Raw genomic sequence first — 24,189 nt, 5'->3', positions numbered from 1 at the left:
GGTTGTGCACTATACGCTCAAATGTTTGTGCGATGTTCTTCACTCGCGTGAAGTTATTTCGTTTCTCCATAGACATTCGCATTGACGTCCGGGCGCTAAGTATCACAGCCCGGGCACTGAGCATCATAACCAATGGTTAGTCGTCCTGCGCTTTGCGTACAAGCTTGGTCTTGACGTGCGATAACGATCGACAGCGATATAGCCATTCGGCGGCCACCGTAAAGTCGTGCGTGGTTATCGCGTTTAATATGGCTGCCTGTTATAATGCGGCGTTCGCACATTAGCTCCGTCGCGCGTCTTTTTATGTTCTGTGCGAGCACCGCGCGTCGTGCGTATACTGTTTTGTTCGTGTGAGCTGCACGGCTATACGATGTTCGCCGCGCGCGCATCTTGGCTCACCGAGGCGGGCGCTCTCTTTGATGACCGTTAGCTGCGGTATTCCGCGACGCGCATCCAACTTCTTGGATCAAAAAACAGCCTCACAACAGCCCCGAGGAAAAAAAAGAAGGAAAATGAGGGAAAAAGACGAGAGGAAGAGAGAAGGGAAAACAAAAAAATGTTCGGGCCTCTGCAGCGAAACGAAGGGCTTGTTTGCGCTGGTCGTGGGTTGTTGGCCTGGCGCTGTGGATTGCGCGCGCGCCTGAACTCGTTGAGAAATGGTTCCTTGGAGTCACGCGTAATTCGGGCGCTATTAATAACCTGTGTATACGCGCGGCTGCCCGTGTACGGATGCCCCCGTCTCGTCTCGTTTCTTCTTCTTCTTCAGTTTACTGCCTTTTTCGAGGATTCTTTTTCTCTTCGGCCGCTTTTTTCTCTCGGCGCAGCCGCTGGAACCTCGCGGCGCCGGGATCTTCCTCTCCCGCTGCGAGGTTCTTGTTTTGCTGCCTTCATTGTCTCGAGAGTGATTGAAACGATCACGATTGTTCTTATTTCGTTCGAGATAGGGGAAAAAAAAAGATACGTAGCAAAAGAAAGTTGCGGTGGGATTTTAGGGCCTCGCTTTCTTTGTACTGCTCAAACAGGGCTTAGATTTATTTATCTTTTTCTTGCTACTATTTAAGAGGTTGAGGAGGGAGAGGATCGCTTTTTGTTTTTCTCTCGATGCCGCCGTTGTTGTCTATACGCTACAATTTTTTATCTTGCGTTCCAGTCTTGGTTATAGTCATGAATGCTGTTCACTTCGGGCTGGCCTGATAAGTTGGCTTTTGGTGCGTGTTGGGCATCTCGCGGAAGTCATTGGTTCGAAACGCTCACGGTGAATAAGCTCTTCGAGCGTCTGACGAAGGATAAATTGGGGGGTGGGGGGGTTGCTTTCTCGAACTTCAGAGCAGTCAGTTTTTGCCCAAGAAAGTGGCCCGCTTCGTGGATTCTCATCTTCTATGTCATTGTTTCACCACACAAGCAAGTTCGTCACGAGCCGCGTAGCAATGTTTCGGTATATTGCTTTGCTTCGCTCTAACGCGAGCGATATTCAAGGCTCCGCGCCTGCCACTGCCAGATGCGCTTTTATAATGAACTAAATATGCAGGCTCGCCGCGCTCTGTGGAGAGCTTGGGTTTGCTTGTGTTACGATGAAGGCAAATGCGGGGTGGTGTAGGAGGTTTTGAGGTGCTTATGGTTACGGACCCAGCATGTTCAAGGGAAGAAGAGACTTGGGCGTTACGCAATTGAGCATCCCGCTGAATAATACAAAAATAAAAATGCATTGCCTTACTTTGGAATTGTTTCCCTACTCCGGTTCGTTACGCCAATTTGATTTTGCGAGGATTTCAACGAAAGATTGCGTAACGCATGCGTGGGAAATCTTTTCGTGTGAGAGTGGCTGACGCAAGACCGGATAAATTGGATATCGCCGGAAGTCCTTCGTCCTGCAGTAGCCATGAGAGGCTGGTGATGAGATTGCGAGCGTGAAATATTTCAGTAGGGGGCTTTCTCTCCGCCGCGCTTTCCGTTGAATTGAGAAAGTCTATACTCGTAGGGTGCGACAGGTCCTTGAAGCCTTTCAAAACCCTTGAAATAGAAAAGTACATTTTCAAGGCCCTTGAAGGTCGTGGAATTGTTTTCTTTAAAGGAGTACTGACATGAATTTTAAAATTTTTCTGGTTGTTGCTCTAAATGAAAGCACGGGTGTGGAGAACCCTAAAAAGAGTGTCGTGGTGCCTGGGGATGCATTGCATATATTTTTAATACCGCTTCTTTCAACCAGCAGTTTCGGTTTCGGTTTCGAGAGGGCGGCTTCATAGTGACGTGTCAAGTCGGCCTGTGACGTCACGGGCAGACTGCAACCCACGAAATATGCACCTGCTGTCCTTTGCTGTCAGTCGAACGTGGTGCATGATGAGTGAACTGTCGTCCAGTGCCTCCGACAGCGATTTCTGTGATTTAGGCTGCATGCAAAACCCAGATTTCGCAAACCAAGTGAGCTGACTTGAAACGTCATAGGGCTCTCCATGCGGTGAAGCTGCCTTGCAGATGCTGGGAGATGAAAACTTTAAAATCAAACTTAAATATTTATACGTGTTTCCCGGATGCGGTGTGGGGAGAGCGTTAACACTACATGCCAAGGAAACCAAAAACGTCCGTTTTGCTGCACTTCAAAATCGTGTCAGTACTCCTTTAATTGAAAACGTTTGATTTTCTTGGTGTTACCAAGAATTTTTTTGAGAATTCGCTTCAAGAATTCAAGATTTCGCTTGAATTTCTTGGTGGCATACGGTGTCTAATATTGACAATGTAAACGTTCATCAGGCCAACTCCGAGGGCACATGCCGCGCTCAGTGATGGCTGCCCTCCTGTGTTTAACCTGCCTTCATCGCACCTTATCCTAACATTCATTTCCTTTCCCCACCTGTCGGTCCACCTTTTCCCACTTTCTCTCAGCTTACCTCAAGGCGAGCGGCGCACTGAGTGAAACAATACATCTTCTAGCTCAAGGAATATCCACTGACCTTATGCAGCCAAAGCTTAAAGAGAGGAAACTAAAGTGAAATGGTGAATTCGTTTAGATTCATAAATTGTACTGTGAGAACTCTATTGTGATTAATTTCACCATCATAGGTTTATTAATAGAGTAGAAAATCAAGGTCGAAGTTTCATTTTTAAAGGGACACTAAAGGCAAATATTAAGTCGACGTTGATTGTTGAAATAGCGGTCCAGAAACCTCGTAGTACTGCTTTTGTGCCAAGGAAGTGCTTATTTTGAAATAAAATCACGTTTTTAGTGGTCCGCATCGCGTTAGCGCGCTTCAAATCTTCCGCCTGAAAATACGACTTTCATACGTCACTGCTGCCGTGTCCAACGTTACCCGCTTATACTGCGCGGCCGCCGACGCTAGTAGCAGCCGAGCGGAAGTAGCGGGACCCACAGTAGCAACAACGGCGCTGCGGCAAAGACTTGCTCGGGTGGGCACATTCAAAGCCTTCACCAAGTTGCGGTTGGTCTCGTAATCCTCAGTACGAAAGTGCAGCGAGCACACACGCAGAGGTTTTGACTGTTGAGCACACTGGTGCAATGGCATGACACTAAGCCACTTCGAGCGTAAGGGTTCATTCCGCGGCACCCAGTGAAAAGACACACCGGTTTCCTTGCTGCAGCACTGGCGTTGTGCACCATTCGGGCATCCGGCAATATCACACGCATGCGGAATTTTGTCGAACTTTCTGTCAGAGCGACTTTCACGAGCGCGCAAAACACGCACGGCAGTACGCGATCCCGAAACTCCCACTGAGACGGGCGAGGCGCAGTTCGGCGAAAACGGAACCTTTGAACCACGCGCGCCGTTCCCCATGGCAACGCCACGGAGGTTTTGTTTTCCATGAATCAAGCGGATACGAACAAACAGCATTTTATTACGTCTTTTGATGCTCGGAGTGTTCTTTTTTTAGCGCTGCTAGTTTGATTACTAGTGATTTATTGTAGGCCGACTTCCATACGTCATCGGGATCACTTCGAAAATGTCCCACTCGTGGCGCTCATCATGTGATACATTTAGCTTAATTTCTCGGTAAGTAGGGCACTGCTGTTGATAATATTGCCGTTTTAGAAGTTGTCATACATTGGGCTTTCACTCTGACATAAATTGTTCTTTGCCTTTAGTGTCCCTTTAAGCGTGAAACAGCGTGCCGAGACGGGACAGAAGACGAAAAGAAGCTCACATACACAGAACTGAGTTTATCACTAGACAAGCAATGAATAGGAAAACATATGTGACGTCACAGCACCAGCAAAGCGAAACGCCCCCACTATCAGGTTTCTCACCGGTACACTTGCACTCAACCCTCCAGGAAACAGATTTCTTTTTGTGAAAGGGCAACGGAAGGAGAGCTCACACGTTCTTGATTTCTTTTATGAATCTCGAAGGCTTCCCGAAGTTCTCGTTTCAGCCTATCCGCATACCGCCCTATCACTCTGCATTCTTCGATTGAAGGTCGGCATGCGCAGTCTGCCTCATGCGCGGCAAGAGTGCTCACTGTAGAATTTCGGACGTCGCACGCGTGTTCACGGGGGCGATCATTAGACAGGTATAGTTTAGCGTTAGCGTGATAGCGGAGGTTAAGGGAATAGCGTTACCGTGCCGCAAACGTTCGTTGCGGACAGCGTGTTTTAGTTTAGCGGGTTAGCGTTTACGCGCCCAAGCTGGGACGGTGGCGCCACCTAGCGAAGGGTGACTACGGTAAAAAAAAGTGAAAAGAAAAAACTGAAAATGCTTGCCTCTATCCCCGAACGCAGCAATATTACTACTTTTATTTAGTGACAATAAAAGTAAATAAATATGAATTACGCACCAAAAGCGAAAATTTTCATGTTGCAGACTTGTTTACACCCAAGGAGGTTGTTTACACCGATATTCCAGTTAGGCCTAGGGACGTTCGAAACGGGAAGCGATCTCAAAAACTACGCCAAGTTATCCGTAATACTTGGTCGTCGAAGCTACCTGAAGGCAAGCGAAGCCATTTTACACAGTCGTTTGCTACGGAAGAAGTTGATCCATCCACATCGATGCCAAATTCAGTTCGAAGCGGGCGTCCAAAACCGCCGCTATGTTTTACGTACACTGCGTTAACCACGCAAACACGGTAACGCTAAATCTGAAAAATAGCGTGGGTACGGTAAACGCTATGAGTCGTTTAGCGTACTGCGCATGCGCATTTCAATCCCGCTATTGCGCTAAGCCCGCTAAACTATCATCGTCCCGTCTGTCCTACGTACGAGCGTCCACGAGACAGACTGACCGTGCTGCTGACGCCCAGTGAATGGCTCCCTCGCATTCTTTTTTATTGATCTTTTGTATATACAAAGGCATTGACTGTATAGGGAGCTTGCACGAACGGCGGCGACGCTATGCACTCTGGGTAGGCAGCCATTTTTTTGTCAGAGCGGACCGCGGAGTGCAGTGGCGCAGTCGTGTTTGCGAGCGTTGGCGTAGCTAGCAGGTGTGATCAAGAGCGAGCGCGACGCAAATTCAACTCCAAGAAGCGTCGTCAGCTACACTGGAAGACTACACCCAAACGCTGTGCCGAAAAGACCGCGAGCGGTACGAAGAAAAGACGAGACTCTACGGGCTGCACCCATTCACGCTCCGTCGGACGACTGTGTAAGCGATGTGGACTTGTGGCCGCGCGTCGACATCGCCGATATTCACGAATTTCTCGTTTTGAGGACGAGTTTTATTACCGGGGAACAGCTGAAATCGAGAAAGGCCTGGAAAGGCCCTCGAGGGCCGTTACGAGTGGCTGGGAGCCGTGGGCGAAGAAAGTCGCCGCCGACACCGTGATCGTCGTCACTCAGGTAAGACGTGTTAATTATTTGACTTTTTCGTAGGTGCTGATGTTTATTTCTCTGCGCTGACTTGCGTCGGCTTTACGACAGATCCGCATTAACCCCTACTCACCAAGAGCTTAAGGGAAGGTGCCGTAAAATTTATGCTACACTTGGCGTAAATGAGAAAGCTCAGAGGAGCATCGAGGCAAGAACAAGGAAGTAAAACATGTGTGTAAAATGGTACGCTTATTGAACTGGTCGAATCACAGCATTAGCACCTACGAAAAAGTCAAATAATTAACACGTCTTACTTGAGTGACGACGATCACGGTGTCGGCGGCGACTTTCTTCGCCCACGGCTCCCAGCGACTCGTAAAGTGGCCCTCGAGGGCCTTTCTCGACTTCAGCTGTTCCCCGGTAATAAATCTCGTCCTCAAAACGAGAAATTCGTGAACATCGGAGATGTCGACGCGCGGCCACAAGTTCACATCGCTTACACAGTCGTCCGACGGAGCGTGTATGAGTGCAGCCCGCAGAGTCTCGTCTTTTCTTCCTACCGCTCGCGGTCTTCTTGGCACAACGTTGCGGTGTAGTCTTCCAGTGTAGTTGGCATCGTGCACGACGCTCCTTGGAGTTGAATTAGCGTCGCGCTCGCTCTTGATCACACCTGCAAGCTACGCCAACGTTCGCAAACACGACTGCGCCACTGCACTCCGCGGTCGGCTCTGACAAAAAAATGGCTGCCTACCCAGAGTGCATAGCGTCGCCGCCGTTCGTGCAAGCTCCCTATTGGATATTTGCTAATTTGCTTGGCGCACTGATGTGAATCCAATTCATATTTAATTCAATACATATCAAAGCTCAAAAACAGGAGAAACGTGATGACTATAGGCCACTGGTTCTCAAATGGGGGTCCACGAAGCCATTTTTTGGGGGTCCGCGAAGCCCATCCCCCCCTCTCCCCCCCCCCCCCAAAAAAAAGAAAAAACAAAATCAAAAATGAAAACACGTTTTTTTTTCTTTTTTTTTTCTTTTTTTTTTTTGGAGTCACGGCACACTACGTCCCGTGACAGCGGCCCCTTCGGATCTTTGATATGCTTCACAGCGTAACCCCTTTGCCTTGCGGCGGAGCTGACATATGTTTCCCCTTCTCTATGAGATGGCCATAAAGCTTTTGTTTCAGTTTTCTACGACATATGCATGCGAGCATACTTTTTCCAGGCTTGCATGTTTGAAGCGAAAACATAGCTAGAAACAGGTTGAATGTGGCTGCAGACCGCACAGCTTATTGACAGACTGTTGAGATGGAATTGATGTGGAATTTTAGTTTGACCATTATTTGCCAGCGAAAAACAAAAGGCACCTATTTCACGCTGCATGTCGTGTTGATTTATGATCCCCCTCCCCATTTTCGCTCACTGCAAGGGGTCCTTTATCACTTCCACCAGTTCACAAGGGGTCCCTGGAACATCCATGGCTGTGAACCACTGCTCTAGGCTGTCAAAAATGTATTCAGTCATCAAATTCTGAACATGACGGGGGCAAAAAGTCTGGAGCAGTCATTCGCATTTTGCTGCTTCAGGAGATCAGTATACAGTGGAACCTCGTTGATGAGTTTTTCACGGGAACCGAGAAACAAAACTTATTATGCAAAAATCGTATTAACCAAATAGTTTTTTTTTTACAAAAAGGAGAAAAACATGCATACTCCGTCAGCAACTCACTTTTATTGAGCAACATTGAAGTAGCTGGTCAATTCGCTCTGCGCTTTCCTCTTTTCAACGTCTAGGAGTGAGTTCTTCTGAAAAGTAAAAAAAAGAAAAGAAGCTGCCGTTTGTTCACTCAGCTCTGCATTCGCGACGAAGCTACCAAGTGCGTCCAGGTGTTCGAGTGCGTCGCTTGCTGTTGAACACCGGTCGCCATGACTCTCTACGGACGATGTGTCGTCGTCGTCAGCACCATCGTCCGCAACTGCCGCCAAACTGCAGGACTCCGCTGATATTTTTCACGGTGCGCAACTCGTAGTTTACGTTTCGCCAAATGTCGCGGTGCATTGCGGGGTGCATCATCATCATTGGACGCAGCGGTCGCGATTGGCAGAACACTTGCCAGTTCCGCTTATAATAAGCGAATTTGGGCTGCTTCTTTCGCCGAGTCGCTTGTCACGTTTTTTGGGCTTATTTGTATTTTCTCCAGCAAATATAGTTATTTCAGTGATCATCGCGTTCACCAATAGCGCGTTTGTCGATGACATTGAGTAGTTGAGCGTTGGAATCAAACATATGTTGGGGGAATCAACAAGTAACGTTACTCACGCACTGGCAAACGTGCGTTCGACCGAATGGAGACTACCCTGGAGACAATGTTAAAAATTAAGTATGTGCTTTCATTCATAGTTGCGCATATTTTGGCTGTACGAAATAACGTGATTTTCTCAACTTCCCATGGTATTTGAGTGATACTGGAAAGTTCATTTAAATTTCCGCTTCTTTCGGGCTTCCTCGCTAAAGCCGCGCCGCCTTTTTTTTTTTTTTTGGGGGGGGGGGGGCTTCTTTTGGGATGATTTTTTGCTTGTTAGCGCGGTAGCTTCTGGCTACTCTGCCTGGCAGCGACCTTTTCGCCGCAAAACAGACGCTGCTGCGGCCTCAGCTGCTCTGCAGTGCGCAGATCGTGGCTTGTTGGAACGCGGTTTGAGCTAGTATACCGAAGAATAAACGTAGGATTTCTAGATATATCGGTCAAGATCCACTTTCGCGGTCGTATTATCCAATTTCGGGCAGTAATGTGATAGAAATAATGCACTTTCATGCGTTTAATACAAAGGGATGTTGGCCGGGAATAAAAGGAAAAAAAAAAACGTATTATGCAAAATCGTATCAACGAGATTCCACTGTATTCGGAAAAGGCGGAAGCCTCATTCGTACATCACGAAACTGAACGGCTTCGCAAGGACTGAAGAAAAGTAAAACAGGAGAACTGAAAAAAGAAATGATCTAATGCAAGAGACGTCCGTGGAGTTTTGTGCATGTTAGGAACCCTAATGTGATCAAGATATGACATCTCTAAGCCAACTTTTGTATTCTTAATTCATAAAGCTATCCACACTGTTATGGAAGCATAGCAAAACGTTTCTATTTGGGTGCTGCTTTGCTTCCTTGAGAAACATTCGACGGGGACTTGACAGAACCATTGAATTCGGGCTGTCGAAACCTGTACGAACCCTGTACTTAGCCAGGTTTTCACAGCTCTCATGTTGCGTTGGCCGTGGTGCCTTTTCCTGTCTTTGCAGTTCCCGCACAGCGGTTACAGGTCTCGCACAACGGTGCAAACGTTTCCGGCCAGAGCACACCGGTTACCAAAAGGTAAGTCCCGTGAGAACACTAATTTCGGTTCTTGCTCTCTCCGCGTATGTCAAGCCTCCGGGACCGCTAGTTGAGTTGTGCGTTAGAGTTTGGGCTGCCCTATACCGCGGCGCATACGAGTGTAGCGTTCGATTCGCCTGCACTTCCCGAACTCGTCCAAGAGGTGCTACTGACCTCGTGCTTCGTTACACAAGAGTAGCAGGCGTCCTTCAAGTTTTCTTTTTTCTTGCGGTGCACGCGCGAGGAAAACTAGACATTTGAGCTCATCGATTTGTATTTAATGGGGCGACTGCTTGGTTACACGGGCAAGTCGTCTCGTTGTGCGTCGGCGCGAGTTGCATTTGTCTCAAATCGCAGTTTCTATTCGCGCGAGTGGTTACTGCATAGTTAGACGTATATCGGTAAAGAAGGAACTGCACGGGCTGCATTTTATTTGAACCGACATCTCCGCGTAGAAATTTTCGCGAATATTACGTGCGGCAAAATTGGCCGAGGGGGTAAATTCGTGATGCGGGCTCTTATGTTTTCGTAACGAATTTCACGAAGCGCAAATTTTGAGTACGTTTCCTCCCCGATGTAGTAAAGTACCACTTGAACGAACGTCGATTAAACGAACTAATCACTTGTACGAACTTTTTTTATATCCCCCGCCAAAGCGCCATTGGGCCCAATGCTAACGCATTTCAGTTTAACGAAATAAAGTGCACGGCACATTTCAGTTCTACGAACATATTTTGTGACACCGTCCAATGCCTCCCACGTCATATTGATCACAAGTAGAACCGCACTTTCTGCAGCATAGCTTTACAATTTTTACATAGAACAGAAGAGATTGCTGCGAGCGTCCTACTTCAGGAAGAAGGGGAGGAAGGAAGAAGTAACCCTTGTAGAGGAAGTACCGAGAATTTCAGCTAAAGAAGCACTGATGCACCTGGGAAGAGTGAAGTGCTTCGCTGCCCAGTGATTTGCCGGAGAGGGTTTATGAGAGCCTGGGCACGGTGACTCAATTAATGACCACTGCAGACCTAAGTGCTGAAGCGCAGCAACAGATTACTGAATTCTTCCAAACCTGCTAAATAAGAAGTTAAAATTAACATTCCAATAAGCAGCATTGCAAATAAAATGGTTCAAATTTCATTTCAACAACGGATATTTCTTTATCTCCTGATAGCAAGTTGGCGCATAGCTATTTGAGTTCAGCGAACTTTCACTTTAACGAACTTTTTCCTGGGATCCCTTGAAGTTAGTTCAAGTGAAGTTTCACTATAGTTGTATCAGCCGTTTTACCGCGAAATTATAATTAAGATAATTTTCGAACGAATGATTGACCAGTCAGCGTCCCAACGGCGTGGTTGCGACACCCTGTACACACAACACTGTCTGTAGTGGCGCAGTGTACGTTATGGACAATTGTTATTAGTTTGTCTTGTGCTGTGCTCGATCGCGCGCGTTAAAATTTTCGAGCGTGCGCTACGAGTGACATTTCGAAAGCTGTTCGGAAGTCTCGATTTGAAAATTGGCGCGACCTGTGTTATGCAAGACACACAGTGTTCTTGCGTGGGTTATTTCATCGCGCATTTGTATCATTTTTTAAATGAATATTGCACGCATGACGTGTTTCTGAAAACGACCTTTTTAGTAGATCCATAACATCTAGGAGCACAGGCTGTACCGATGGGCACCTTTATATGTAAACAAGTTATGGACCTATATTTGTATGACTCGCAGTTTGCGCATATTCGCGTGCTACAACGCAGCGCCGTGATCTTTAATTCAACATAATAATAGAAACGATGTAGTTTATATAAACGTCGTATTAATCCTTTCTAGGTTTGTCTATATTTTTGACACGATGATGTAAAAACCGGCTGGGGTATATTGATATAAGCTACAAAGAAATAGTATAAATCAAATTTCATCAAAATGAAGCCCGTAGTTTACTGAAAAAAAAAAGTGGGACATATATGTCGCATTGACTCATGAGTGTCTTCAAAACGTGGGAAAACATTGTCCCACTGTCTCATGAAGGCACCCATCTCGCGATTTCATCAACGGGTATTTGGGATGGAAACGGCCGAAGCTAGTGGCACAGGGCATCACTTCTCAAGTTGTGCTAAGGAAAGTTGTGCGGGCTTCATTTCCAGCTGTAGAACACCACCTGCGCTTCTTGTGAGCATTCATAGCGTCGTGGTCTGTACCTGTAAAGCTTACTTCACCGCATGTACCTACCATTTTTAAATGCGAAGCATTTCTTAGCGAACCTCTGGCACTTTGAGCGTTTCTATCTATCTATCTATCTGTCTGTCTGTCGTCTGTCTATCTATCTATCTATCTATCTATCTATCTATCTATCTATCTATCTATCTATCTATCTATCTATCTATCTATCTATCTATCTATCTATCTATCTATCTATCTATCTATCTATCTATCTATCTATCTATCTATCTATCTATCTATCTATCTATCTATCTATCTATCTATCTTCTATTATCTATCTATCTATCTATCTATCTATCTATCTATCTATCTATCTATCTATCTATCTATCTATCTATCTATCTATCTATCTATCTATCTATCTATCTATCTATCTATCTATCTATCTATCTATCTATCTATCTATCTATCTATCTATCTATCTATCTATCTATCTATCTATCTATCTATCTATCTATCTATCTATCTATCTATCTATCTATCTATCTATCTATCTATCCGCCTACGTCTGGGTGCTGTCATGATCGCCTCCTTTACTTGGTGTAGACCAAAATTTGCATGGGAGGGTAAGAGGATTTGACGAATATGATTGCCGGGTCATGACATGAATAACATTAAAATCTTGTCGCGTACGTCGTCAAACCCTCTCCACTAGACACGTGTGGCACATACCCGTTTACCACGGGCCACCGTGTACGGGTATGCGCCACAGGTGATTGACGGTTTATGTCTACCCAGGAACGGCGAGAACAGACATTGGTACCTTAAATTGTAGAGCGTTAAGGAAAACCAACATAGGCAGCGTTGACTCAATGAATGGAAAGAATACAAATTAGAATCCCAGCAGGAATCGAACCCAAACATTCTGCGTGGCAATCAGGTATTCTACCACAGAGCCACGCCAGGTCTATAAACTGGTTTGGAAAAACAGCCTATGCAGGTGTATTGTCGGTGCAACATCAGTTGTGGTTGTGGTGCTGGCTATCTAATTTTACAAGAAAGCAATAAACACTATACATGATACTCCTACGATGCATATACTCCTACGATACAGGCGTCATATCAGATTAACATCTGTGGTTCCAGTGTTGGCTCCGCTTTTATAGCAGTCTAATAAACATTACGTTTGTATTCCTATGATTCAGCAAGCTATATTGAAGCATTGCTCGACCCCGGAGGAATACAATAACGAAAGTTACCTGTGATATCCACATCACCGCACCGTAAGTGCACTTCGTCCACCAGAACGATGCAGTGTCCTCTTCATTTCCTACGAGGCTGGGCGATGGCCTCATGCTGACCGAGGATGATGCCAGATTGATTGACAGCCGCTTTGTAGACTAGGCTACGTAAGCCACATACGCCCAGATAGTCTACGAATACGACAAACAGCATCCACTGATGTTGGTCTACGTACCACTATCAGGCAAACAGCAGTGGATGCTGTTTGCCTACCAGCCTCGACGACCTATACCTCACCAACGCGAGGGGTGGCTTCAAGTTCCGACATGTCGCCGGCTCTGTCGAGCGACAATTTGTCGACGAAATGGACAAGGCATCCACGAATTCCAACAGCTCTAACTTCAGTACACATGGACCCCTCGTCACCACGATCACGACCGGATCCTATAACAAGTCATGACCAGCTGCTGGTGCTCACTGATATCGGTGATGATGCCCTTGTTCAAGAACTCTCAAGAACTTCTTGCACACATGCACACGGGTTCGTGAAACGTGCGTGCGTTCTCGGGACCCGTATAAGCACTACATATCAGTTTACCGCTTGTGGTGTTGGTAATACCCACGTTGCCATTGGCAGCGTTACCCAACCGTAAACAGCTGGTTATATACAACATATGCGGCTCTTCAACATATATAAGTGTGCGTATAAAATTTATACAAATGTTTAGCGTCATTTTGTAACGTGTCGCTCAGTAAAAAAAGTTACGCCACAGTCACCTACCCGCCACATGCTTCGCATAACATCGACTCCCACGGTACGTGGGATCTGCCGAATTTTTTTGTCCATTTGCCTGTCCTTGCTTTGGCTGCCGAAATTTTCGAGAGCGGCTGTTGTCCCTGTATATGTGCCTACTTTTCAAGAGTTATATGATACAAAGAAAAAATGTTTCCACGCACCAAAATCCGCAATTACGCTGAAGGATGAGCGTGGCAACTTCGCAGGGGATCGTGTTCCGATGCATTTATCGGTCGAGTTATTACGCGAACTTACAAAAAACACGTGATGACTGGAATCTAAAATGGCCTATCTGAAAAACCAGAAAAAGAGGAAATTATCCGGCATTTAGATTGGTAGGTTCTTTCTATCTGAAGAAGTGGAAAATTCAGAACCTGTCATAAAAAATTGTCGAAATTCACTGGCATTTTAACTCTAGTTCCGCACTTTGAAAGCGGGGTAAAAGAATTTTCGTCGGGATTACGAAGACTTTGGTAAGATATAAGTGACTTAGCGTTGCGCTTATTGCAGCGGGTGATGTGGGAGAAAATTTTTCCTGCAGACGGAAAAGTGGGACGTATGTGTCCCACTGTCGCACAAAGGGTTAAGACTGCATTTGACTACACATCATGATAGACCACATGTGAGAAAAGGTACCGTTTGCTAACTCATCTGTGAAAGCTGTATATGAGAGAGAGAGAGAGAGAAGGAAAGACAGGGAGGTTAACAGACTTAACCCAGTTTGCTGCCCTGTACATCTGTATACTAAGCAGTACTCTACAGTAACTGCTTTGTAAAGGCAGCATTTACCGAGTCTGAATTATCGAATGTAGTAAACAGCTTGAAAAGAGGAATAGTGGTTGGTCGTGAAGTTAGTAACTGCACCCGTTACTTTTTTTTTCTTGTAATCTCCGCACGTCACCCGATCTGTGTGCTCCAACTTGCCTGCACATCGGGAGGCACGGAGTGACTTTGCGACTCTGATGTTCAGTTGTTGCCACAATCTGTGGTCGATGAATGTTTGATATCTGAGCGGGCTAATCGACTGCTCAGCATGTATACTCGTGTAGTTTACTCGTTGGACATGGTAGTTTTATGTTAGACAGGAATGTGGGTGTGTGTGCAACGAACAAAAGCACAGAAACCGCGGCGGCGGGGTGCTGAACAGCGACAGAAAAGAATTTCTGGCTTTGTTGTTTGAAAACGGCCACGGACAGTTTTTTTTTTTTTTTCCGACCGCGACCACGAGATGATCGTCGGAGCTTTCTCACCTCCAGTGTCTGCTGCACGGAATTCGGCTCTGGGGCAAGCGTATCGCAGCGTTCTGGTGTCACATCCGCTCGGGCTTTTTCGGGCGTGCCAGCCGCAGGCTCGGTTGCTAACCTCCTCCATAGCCGCCACCGTTCTTTTCCGGCCGCCTTTCGTCGTTTGTGGGGAGCTCAGGCGCTTAGTACAGGGCTGAGCCTTTTTTTCTCTCCCTCACCTTCTCCTTTCTTATCCCGGGCGGCTTTTCGCCGACCGCCCTCCGTGTGCCGAGCCAGGGAGGAAATTTCTTCCCCTCGGGTGCGTTTAATTTCTCAGGCCGGTGGTCGCGCAGATTGAGGCTGCCGCTTCGTCGGCTCCGGTTTTTTCCGATTGGTCAACGTCGTCGCCTTTCTCGTGCAGGGTGTGCGCGCATTCAGGAGTCGCCGCCGCAAAAACCTCTCGCGGTGTGTCTCCGAGGCTCGCGGCGGTGTGCAGCTTTAACGCCTCTCTGGTCGCGGTTAGAGCTCTGCTTCAAATTTTGTTTCCTGACCCGCCTGAATAAGTGCACCCCCGTCGAGGCAGTTTCGAGAACCTGCGGCACTCTTTACGTTCTCTTTCACCCACCTTTATCTTTTTTGTTTTGACATCTTTGTGTGACTGGTTTTTGCTACGTATGCTCGGTGGCTGGTTCGCAACTTTTCGCCCCTCACTCTATGGGCTCCGCGCGATTCTGAGCCAAATGCGCTTTAATGCGCCTTGTTTAAAGCTGGCTTCAAACTTTCCACTGCTGTGGTGTGTAGTTTTGTTTTTCGTGCGATGTAATAAGCTGCGTAGGTTTCTTCCACCGAAAAGACAACCCGCTGCATCGGTGTCGAAAGAGCGCCCGGGTTATTTCGCGTGCGGTTTGTGTGTTGCGCGGCGGGTTATTTCGCATGCTGTGTATGTGCTGCGCGGCCTTTCCGCGCTGCTTTTCTTTCTGCATTTGTTGGGTCTTACTTGTGGAAGTCGCGGCGCGCGTTTTTGCTATTGTGGTTGTGACTGCTGAATAGCTCTGAATCCTTTTTTTTTTGTTTTTCCCAGAGGTACGTTCGTTCGGTTATCTCTCGTATATGCAAATGTGCAGCAACTACTGTGGAAGATAATGTATGCCGTTGAACAAAAACGGGCAAGTGTTCTCGAAGCCCAAGGTAAGCGATTAAGTAACGCTCAGATTAGCGTTACATATTCCGTTCGTTAGTTGATTGGAATAGAACAAACCCTCGGGATCTTCTGTCCGATAGCTATTCAGCTTGACTTTGGTCAGTCACGTGGAGCGGAAGTTTAGTACGCCATGAACGTAGCGTTTCCCGCGCAACTGCTAAACATACTTGAAACAATGTTTTAGCGGCGTTGGTAGCATTTCATTCGAGTGCAGTGGTTCTGTCGTATAGTTCGCAGGTCCATGTTATACATGTATACTGTCCACGCGAGTTCTATTGTGTTGTTTTATTGCTATAGCAAGTATATGGACACTACAGGCGCATTTTTGCCGTCTCAGTCGGCGTCGGCGCCGCTGTGGGGTTCAGTATAAAATTCAAAGGCGATAACATCGCTCCGCACATCGTATGTTCTACGTGCGAGTGAGAGCGTGCGAGGGCAGCCGACGACCGCGGCTCAAGCGGTGGTGAAATGCGCCGGCCGTCGCGATCGATGTCCCATGGGGAGCCCCGGAGGGATTGCTGCGGAAAGCCAGCCCCTTTAGTGCTGCGTGGCTCCGGCGGCAACTGCGTACCTTGATCAGTCGGGCGCGGTCTCGCGCGCCCTATCTCGACAAGGATCAGCAGATCAGCTCATACCTTTGTACGTGCTGTTTGCGTTGAAGCGATAGAGAGCACGAAGGCTGTTTCGCTCGCTACAAGGGGCGCGTTTCCTTAGCCGGCGTTTCGTTGAGTTACGCCTAGTTGAATGCTAAAGGAGGTAGCTGCTAGCCTTATACTTCGTACAACATTGCAATTTGTTTCTATCGCATTCACTGCTTCGCCCTTGCGGCGAACTCTGACTTTTTAAATTATGAGCCCTAAGTCTTTCTCATAGGAACACGCGTGGTTATGGAAGCGTCGTTTCATTGTGTGCGCTGTAGAGCTGCTTCAATCACTGCATGGGGCGAAGGCTATAGCTACACTCTTTTGGTGTTTGCGCGCATGCTGGGCCAAACCACATGGCCGCCGCCGTCCCATTCGAACTTCATTCCGTCCTTCAACGTGGCCTCTGCAGGAGAGGGGATCGGAAGAATAGTGCCGACGTCTAATCGAATGCTGAGCCCAAGGAGGTTTTACTAAAGGCTGAGCCCCACCTCCTGTTCGTCTGGCTTGTCTCGTGTTTTGACTCAAGATGGCGTCGAGACCCCCACAGCTATTTCAAATTCAAATTATTCTTTTTTTTTTTTTTCAAATACATTTGGAATGGTTTTCAGGGCTAAAAGCTGTGGTCTGCAGCTTGACAATTTCCCGTATTCATCTAGCTCTTTTGCATATTGCGAAATCTGCTGGTCGCACCCGTGCGCCGACAGCTCCAATGATTCGCGGTGAATGTCGTTAGCACCATCAGTTGACAAAAATTATAGCTCGTCGTTCACATGTATGATACATTCGTCTTCTCTTCGTCACGCCGAGTAGTAGCGCAAAGCCACAAACACGACACACAGTGAAGTATTTTTTATTTATTTATTTATTTATTTATTTATTTATTTATTTATTTATTTATTTATTTATTTATTTATTTATTTATTTATTTATTTAAGGCCCGGACTAAAGGCACTGTATACCTGGCGGGTTCAACTGCGGGCCTCAGTCGGGAAGCGGACAGCAGGTATACAAGGCGGACGGGACGGTACTGTAATGCGAATAGGCGTTCATGCTCATGCTTGCGTAAAGGCTTTCAGTGCAACAAATAAATGCGGAAGAAGACTCATTTGAAATCGCTCCGCCGAGAAATGTGTAAGATAAGAAATTGCGAATACGCAGCAATACTGCCGCTGCGGCCACGTTTCGGCGCGCGCGGTGCTATCAGCAGCTAGAAGGCTTTGGCGTACACTTATCGCTTATACCCTTGCTGGAATTGCCAGGCGCATCAGCGTCTGCGCTGCCTAATCCCCGCCACAAGTACAGTGCTCAGCAATGCAATTCAAAATTCAAACGCGATAGTCGGCACGCATGGCGGCCGACACACACACACACACACACAAACACACACACACACACACACAAACACACACACACACACACACGCACACGCACACACACACACACACACACACACACACACACACACACACACACACACACACACACACACACACACACACACACACACACACACACACACACACACACACACACACACACACGAGGGCTATTCAAAAAGTAAGGGCCGTTTGCTAATATTTAAATATATTTACACGTCAGAATAAAGGATGGATGGATGGATGCTATGAGCGTCCCCTTTATAACGGGGCGGTGACATGTCTGCCACCAGGCTCGAAGGAAAAAAAACTTCCTTGTTTCATGTTGGCCTAATACCTTATCTACATTGATTAAATCTATGTTATTATACCAAAAATATATAAATTCACGGTCCATCTCTCTGCCTCTTAAGGCAGAATGACCTTATTTTTCCCCCATTATTTATTTTTGTTCTTTATCTCTACTTTTCTGCCACCAATACTCTAACCGTTTCTTACTTATTTCTATCGCGGACGTGTGCAGCTTTCCATTGTTGTCCCTAAAACCCAAGGCTTCATGTAGACTTGTGCCCACACGTATACCTGGGTGAATATCGCCACATTCAATCAGTACATGTTCCATCGTTTCCTTAGTTCCCCCGCAGCATGTACATTGTTCTTCTTCGTTACTAAATCTCGCTTTATAACTACGCGTTCTAAGGCAGCCCGACCTTGCTTCAAACAGTAAAGCGCTTCCCCTTGAATTATCATAAAACCTTTCCCTCCTTATTTCGTTTTTTCCCTTTCGGTAGTTACTCAGAGCCGGCTTCTTTTCCATCGCTGCCATCCAATAAGTCCTCTCCGCCTCTCTGACCTTCCGCTTAATGCTCCTTGTTGCCATATCGCCCGCACTGCCAGCCGTATATTTACTGGTGAGCCTCCTAGTTCTTTTTCTCCACTGCGTGTCAACACTTTTTCTATACAAATACCTGAAAACCTTCTCTGCCCATCTACTGTTCTTCATTTTCCTCAGCCTCTCTTCGAATCTCATTTTGCTCTGAGCTTCCCTCACTTCAAAGCCCGTCCATCCCATATCACCCTTTACAGCCTCATTTGTCGTCTTCCCGTGAGCGCCCAACGCGAGGCGGCCCACCGTCCTTTGATTTACATCCATTCTTGATTGTACCTCTGACTTCATGCACACTACTGAGTTCCCAAATGTAAGCCCCGGGACCATCACACCCTTCCACAGCCCTCGAAGCACCTCGTACCTATTGTATCCCCATAAAGCTCTGTGCTTCATAATTGCAGCATTCCTCTTTCCCTTTGCTACCGATGCTTTCTCTTGTACCTCCATATATCTATCCCCCTCATTTACCCATACTCCGAGGTACTTGTACTCGCTTACCCTCGGTATTTTTTGGCCCTGTATAAAGACCACATGGTCTTCGTGATCATTGAATACCATCAATCCACATTTTGTTGCACTAAATCCTAGTCCCAGAGCCTCACATTCCCTTCCGCATATATCTGCCAGTCGCTGTATATCATCTTGACTGTCCGCCAATAAGACAATATCATCAGCATAAAATAGACCTGGAAGCTTCTGCTCAACCATCGTGCCGACCTGCTTGTGTGACAAATTAAATCCAATGTTGCTACCTTCTAGCGCTTTTTCCATCCTCACCATGTACAGCATGAATAACAGCGGGGACAAAGGACATCCCTGTCTCAGCCCCTTGCTAATTTCAACGCTGTCCTTGCTACTTATTCCTTCCCATTCTATACAAACTGTATTTTCTCGGTATATTTCCCTCAAAAGCTGTATACACTCGTCACCTATGCCCACTTCTTTCAGTATATCCCACAAAATTTCCTGATTAACGTTGTCATACGCCCCGGTAATATCTAGATAAGCTTAAGGGCCTGTTTTCTATTTTCGATATTTCTATACACTGGGTAAGAACAAACAGATTATCGTCTAACCGCCTGTCAATTCGAAATCCATTCTGAAGTTCTCCCAAAATATCATTTTGTTCTACCCACGCTTCTATTTTTAATTTTACTGCCTGCATCGCCAACCTGTATAGCACCGATGTAATGGTTAGCGGTCTATACGAGCGAATGTTATCCTTTTCTCCCTTGCCTTTATAGATTAAGTTCATTCTACTTTTTCGCCAACTGTCTGGTATTTCCCTCTCCTGTAAGCACTTTTCTACGGCTTTCAGCAGTGCTTCTTTAGTTTTATGTCCGAGTTCGTTAATGAGGCTGACGGGAACCCCATCTAAGCCCGGAGTAGTGCGCTTAGGAATTTTTCCTTCGGCCTTCTTCCAATTGAAATTCTCTAGTACTACATCTTCGTCGGTTGCACTCCTTTGCGTACTTTTACTCACTGGGGGAATCCCCGGGGCGACCTTTTTAAACGAATCAGCTGTTATCTTTCGGATGTAACCTAGCGCTTCATACCCTTCCAATTGATTTCCTCCTTCATCTACCATATGTTGTTGCATTGTGACAGACTTCCTACCCAGCGCTTTTAGGTGGCTCCAAAATATCCTAGGCGCGGCCTTCTTCTTTTTGCGAATCTCTGTCATCCAGCGTTCACTTTCACCTTTAATTTTTGCCTCGACTAATTTCTTTTAAACATTTATTTGTGCAGCGCGCCATCTGTTATTTCACTTAAGGTACGAAGTTATTCTCACTAAGCAGTCGTCTGCTTGTCGGGGACTGCAAACGACAATGTCTGCGAAATTCTTCGCTCCCGCCCGTTGTAAAGTGCGAGCTGTAATTCGATTTTTTGCATGCAAAATGATCATCAGCTTCTCAAAGTTATGCGGAGTTGTGCTTAGTTTATGGACCTGAAGAGATGAGTGAAGGAAAGGTCAGAAGATGGTGTCGAGAATACACAAATGGCCGCACAAATGTGCACGACGAAGAGCGGAGTGGAAGGGCCAGAATCCAGACCCATGAAATTGTTCAACAAGTGGACCAGAAATTGCGATTAGATCGACGACTGAGTGTTAATGGTTTGTCGGATGAATGTCCTCTTGTTAACTGCACTACAATTTGCACGATTGTAACTGAGAAGCCCGGATATCGCAGTGTGTGCAAGGGGGGTACTGAAAATGCTTACCGACCAACTCAAACGTACAGCAAAGAATTTCCAGGCGACGAACTTCTATGCAGAGAGACTAAAGAAACTGGTTCAGCGGTACGAAAAGTGCTTAGAAGTTAACGGTGATTATGTATAAAAGTGAAGCAGTTTTGTACTAAACTAAACCAGCCAATAAGAACATTTACTGACGAACATTTATTTTGTTTCGGGCCAGACGGCCCTTACTTTTTGAATAACCCTCGTATATGTTTGTGCCGCCGGTGTCTTCTGGGCGGTAGTGCACGTGGTGGTAAAATACTGTCTCAATTCATGGACAGGGTTGTCGCTTTAATTCTGTATACCACAATGAGCAGCGCTCGCCCGAGGCGCTAAGAAGCAACTGACGTCAAGCCGGCCGATTATTACAACTGACGTGGTAACACTAACTGTAAAGCCACGCTGAAACGTTTTAATAGGGTGTTTTTACATTTAGCTAAGACCCCAAGCTGGTTAGTGTCTTAGTGTAACGATAAGACGCTAACCAGCTTAGTCTTAGTGAATCCTGCTCCACCTGCTCCTTTTTTATTGTAAACCGCCTAATATATATATATATATATATATACTTTTTTTCACGCACGTATAATAGCCGTCACTTGCCCTTCGCGACGCCTCAGTGCCTATGACGTTTTGCTACTGCAGCGCATGGTCGTGGGTTCGACCTTCCGGCCGCGGCTGCCGGTGGCGACGCAACGAAACGCGTTTGTGTATACACTCACAGCGGCAAGAGAGTGCTAGCAACTCTCTTTGCGAGAGTAAACGCTTGTCCCATATTTCACTCCCTTTTCAGGAGTGCTGGGAACTCTGCTGCACAGAGTAGGCATGCTCTCTCGACAGAGTTCTGGTACTCTGGCTGAACCAGAGTGAACAAGCTCCCTCGCCAGAGTAAAGTCACGCTTTTGAAATGGAGTACATAGACTCTCGGCTGGAATTGCGCTACTCCCTCGCAGAGTTTTACAATCCTGGTTGGGCTAGAGTGCATGAACTCCCTCCAAGAGTAGAATCACTCTTGCTGCTAGGACTAACGTTTAAAAAAAAAAAGGGGAAAAAAAAAGAAATCATTCGTACGTTTTCTACAATGTAACAGTGAACCTGGCTGAAATGCCTCAAGCTTACCTCAAACATACACAGAACTCACATCCGCACACTCAATCATACACAACACAGCAACACTGAACATATGCACTACTGGCGCTGCACACAACCATACACCTGGTAACCGGTATATATATCCATGATGTCTGGCCCCCCTTCCAGTGCCAGTGGCAACAGCTCTGCTGTGCGTATTTACACAGCAAATATACATGGAACACGTGTAAATATCTAATGATCTATTGTGATACTGTTGGCACATCGATCTTTTACTATAAAACAGCATAATATTCAACACTGTTTTCATTCGTAAATTCCAAATATCAGCTGGGACTCTATGATATCGGCTCAATGCCGTACAGCCGCTCATGCCCAAATCTGAGAGTTGTAGTCACGCGCTTACAAATACACTTGCGGCGATCTTTTACCAGGAATGGCTGATGAATACTTTACGACGTTACGATCTGGCGTCCGCTCGGACATGCGGTGCCGCGGCAGGCGCGGCACGTACGCCAGAAAAGCAACGACGGTCAACATCACCATAATGCAAGCGCATCTCTGGCGATTCTCGCACTGTCGCTCAACCTCGGTTGCATTTTAATGCATTCAAAGCTTTCGACGATAAAATGCGCATTCTTCAACCTTCGTCAGCCACTTGCGCCGAGATCGGTCGCACTCAATATGACCCGTACGACTCCCAGCGAAGGTAGGCCTAGCGCACCTGCCGAGTCTGTGTGTACATGCTGTCGGCGCTTCTGTGTTTAAGGATACGCAATTCCGACGTGTAAAAATGAGTGTACAGTAGAGCTTTAGTATCGGTTAACCTGAATGAACCATTTTTTCTTGCGTACGGTGTTCGTACAAGAAGCGATGGGCATCGTTACGACGCCGCTTTCAGCAAACGCACCCCGGCAGCCACCGAAAGCCGCCGGGCGCACTCGCCGGCACTTCGCAGACACAGACTTGTCAATTAGTACGCCTTGTTGAACTAACATGATGGCATACTTTCTTGCACGTTCAATTTGGTGTTTGGCGATCGGTTATGTATGTATAGTTGCACCTATCGATTCAGATGCAAATCAGTACATTGACACGGGCGCTGTACGGGTGTATCGTCGATAGCGCGAGAAAATACAGGTTATTGAATGTCATTCGTGGTCGTCAGCTGTTTTGTGTGTTATGAAGGCGCGACTTTTATTTGAAAAGGAAGATCGCGTCTATCTTCAGTATGCGACCCGTAAAGATGAAGTCGAGCGGTGAGCTCTGTCTTGAATAGTCTTTTTACGGCAAGAGTGCTGCGTTGGGGCGTGGCGTAGTGGTAGAGACCTCGGCTTGAGAATCTTATGGTGGCAAGTTCGATTCCTCCTGCCGGACGTTTTTTTTTTCTTTTTTTCTCACGACTCTTCTTTTATTGTAATAATGCTTTAGTGTCTACCTTATTCCAGTGGCAACTAGTTTGTGTCGTAAACTAAGTTGGCGATGCGTTAGAATTTGCCGATGTTCGAGGCTTCGAAGCATGCCTCTGTTGGCGTTTCAGAAACCAAAGGTTTACGATCACAAAACTTTCTTTTGTTATTACTGAAAGCTATCCTATTAACTTGCACAATAAAGTGACATCTCTGGCGTCTACGCTCGGAGGATTATGGTTAAGAGACAGTTATATATCGCTGTGCGGCGTCGGCCAGAAGCTAGCGTTAGTTTGTACTCCGTCTGCTTAGGAGGGAGTTACCGACCCTGTTCACGCTACGTCGGGACGGGAGTTCCGTGAATTGGGAACTCTATCTGAGTAGCAGAGAGTTCGCGGCCTCTTTTACTCTGCCTTCAAGGAAAGAGCAAGTTCCGCAGCTGACTCTCCGCTACTCCCCCACGGCGTTAAAGAACTCTGGCGAGAGTAACACAGTCGCTCTACCCTCGCAGTACTCCCTCTACATCTGTGAGTGTATACTGTACTTTGGGCGCTCGCTAAAATTACCTCACGTGGTCAAAGTATTAGCGGAGACGCATATTGCTTCGGCCAGTTGGGAGGTGGCCCTCCGCAGCTCCCTCCTGGCCAACCAACCGTCCAGCAGGCTCGCGGAGCGGCCTACAGGCTTGGCCTGACGGTCCCGACGTGGGAGTCGCCCGCTGCGCGCATCGCGGGACCTCGATAAAGTTTCGCATCCAACCAACCAACCCTCCATTACTGCACCCTCTGTTCTTGTA

At 46.8% G+C, this 24,189-nt stretch overlaps 1 protein-coding gene across 1 annotated transcript in view; it reads left to right on the top strand.

The window, feature by feature from the left end:
• LOC119397588 (maternal embryonic leucine zipper kinase) overlaps positions 1-24,189 on the top strand; it is a 154,563-nt gene that overhangs the window by 60,396 nt on the left and 69,978 nt on the right. The window contains exon 12 of the mRNA XM_037665016.2: positions 9,051-9,123. Coding sequence (XP_037520944.1) covers positions 9,051-9,123 — 73 coding nt within the window. The remainder of the gene's footprint in view (positions 1-9,050; positions 9,124-24,189) is intronic.

This window comes from Rhipicephalus sanguineus, chromosome 1, assembly GCF_013339695.2.
Source record: "Rhipicephalus sanguineus isolate Rsan-2018 chromosome 1, BIME_Rsan_1.4, whole genome shotgun sequence".
NCBI classification, from domain to species: Eukaryota; Metazoa; Arthropoda; class Arachnida; order Ixodida; family Ixodidae; genus Rhipicephalus; species Rhipicephalus sanguineus.
Note: the sequence above shows the minus strand (reverse complement) of the source record. Positions and strands in the feature narration are given on the sequence as shown.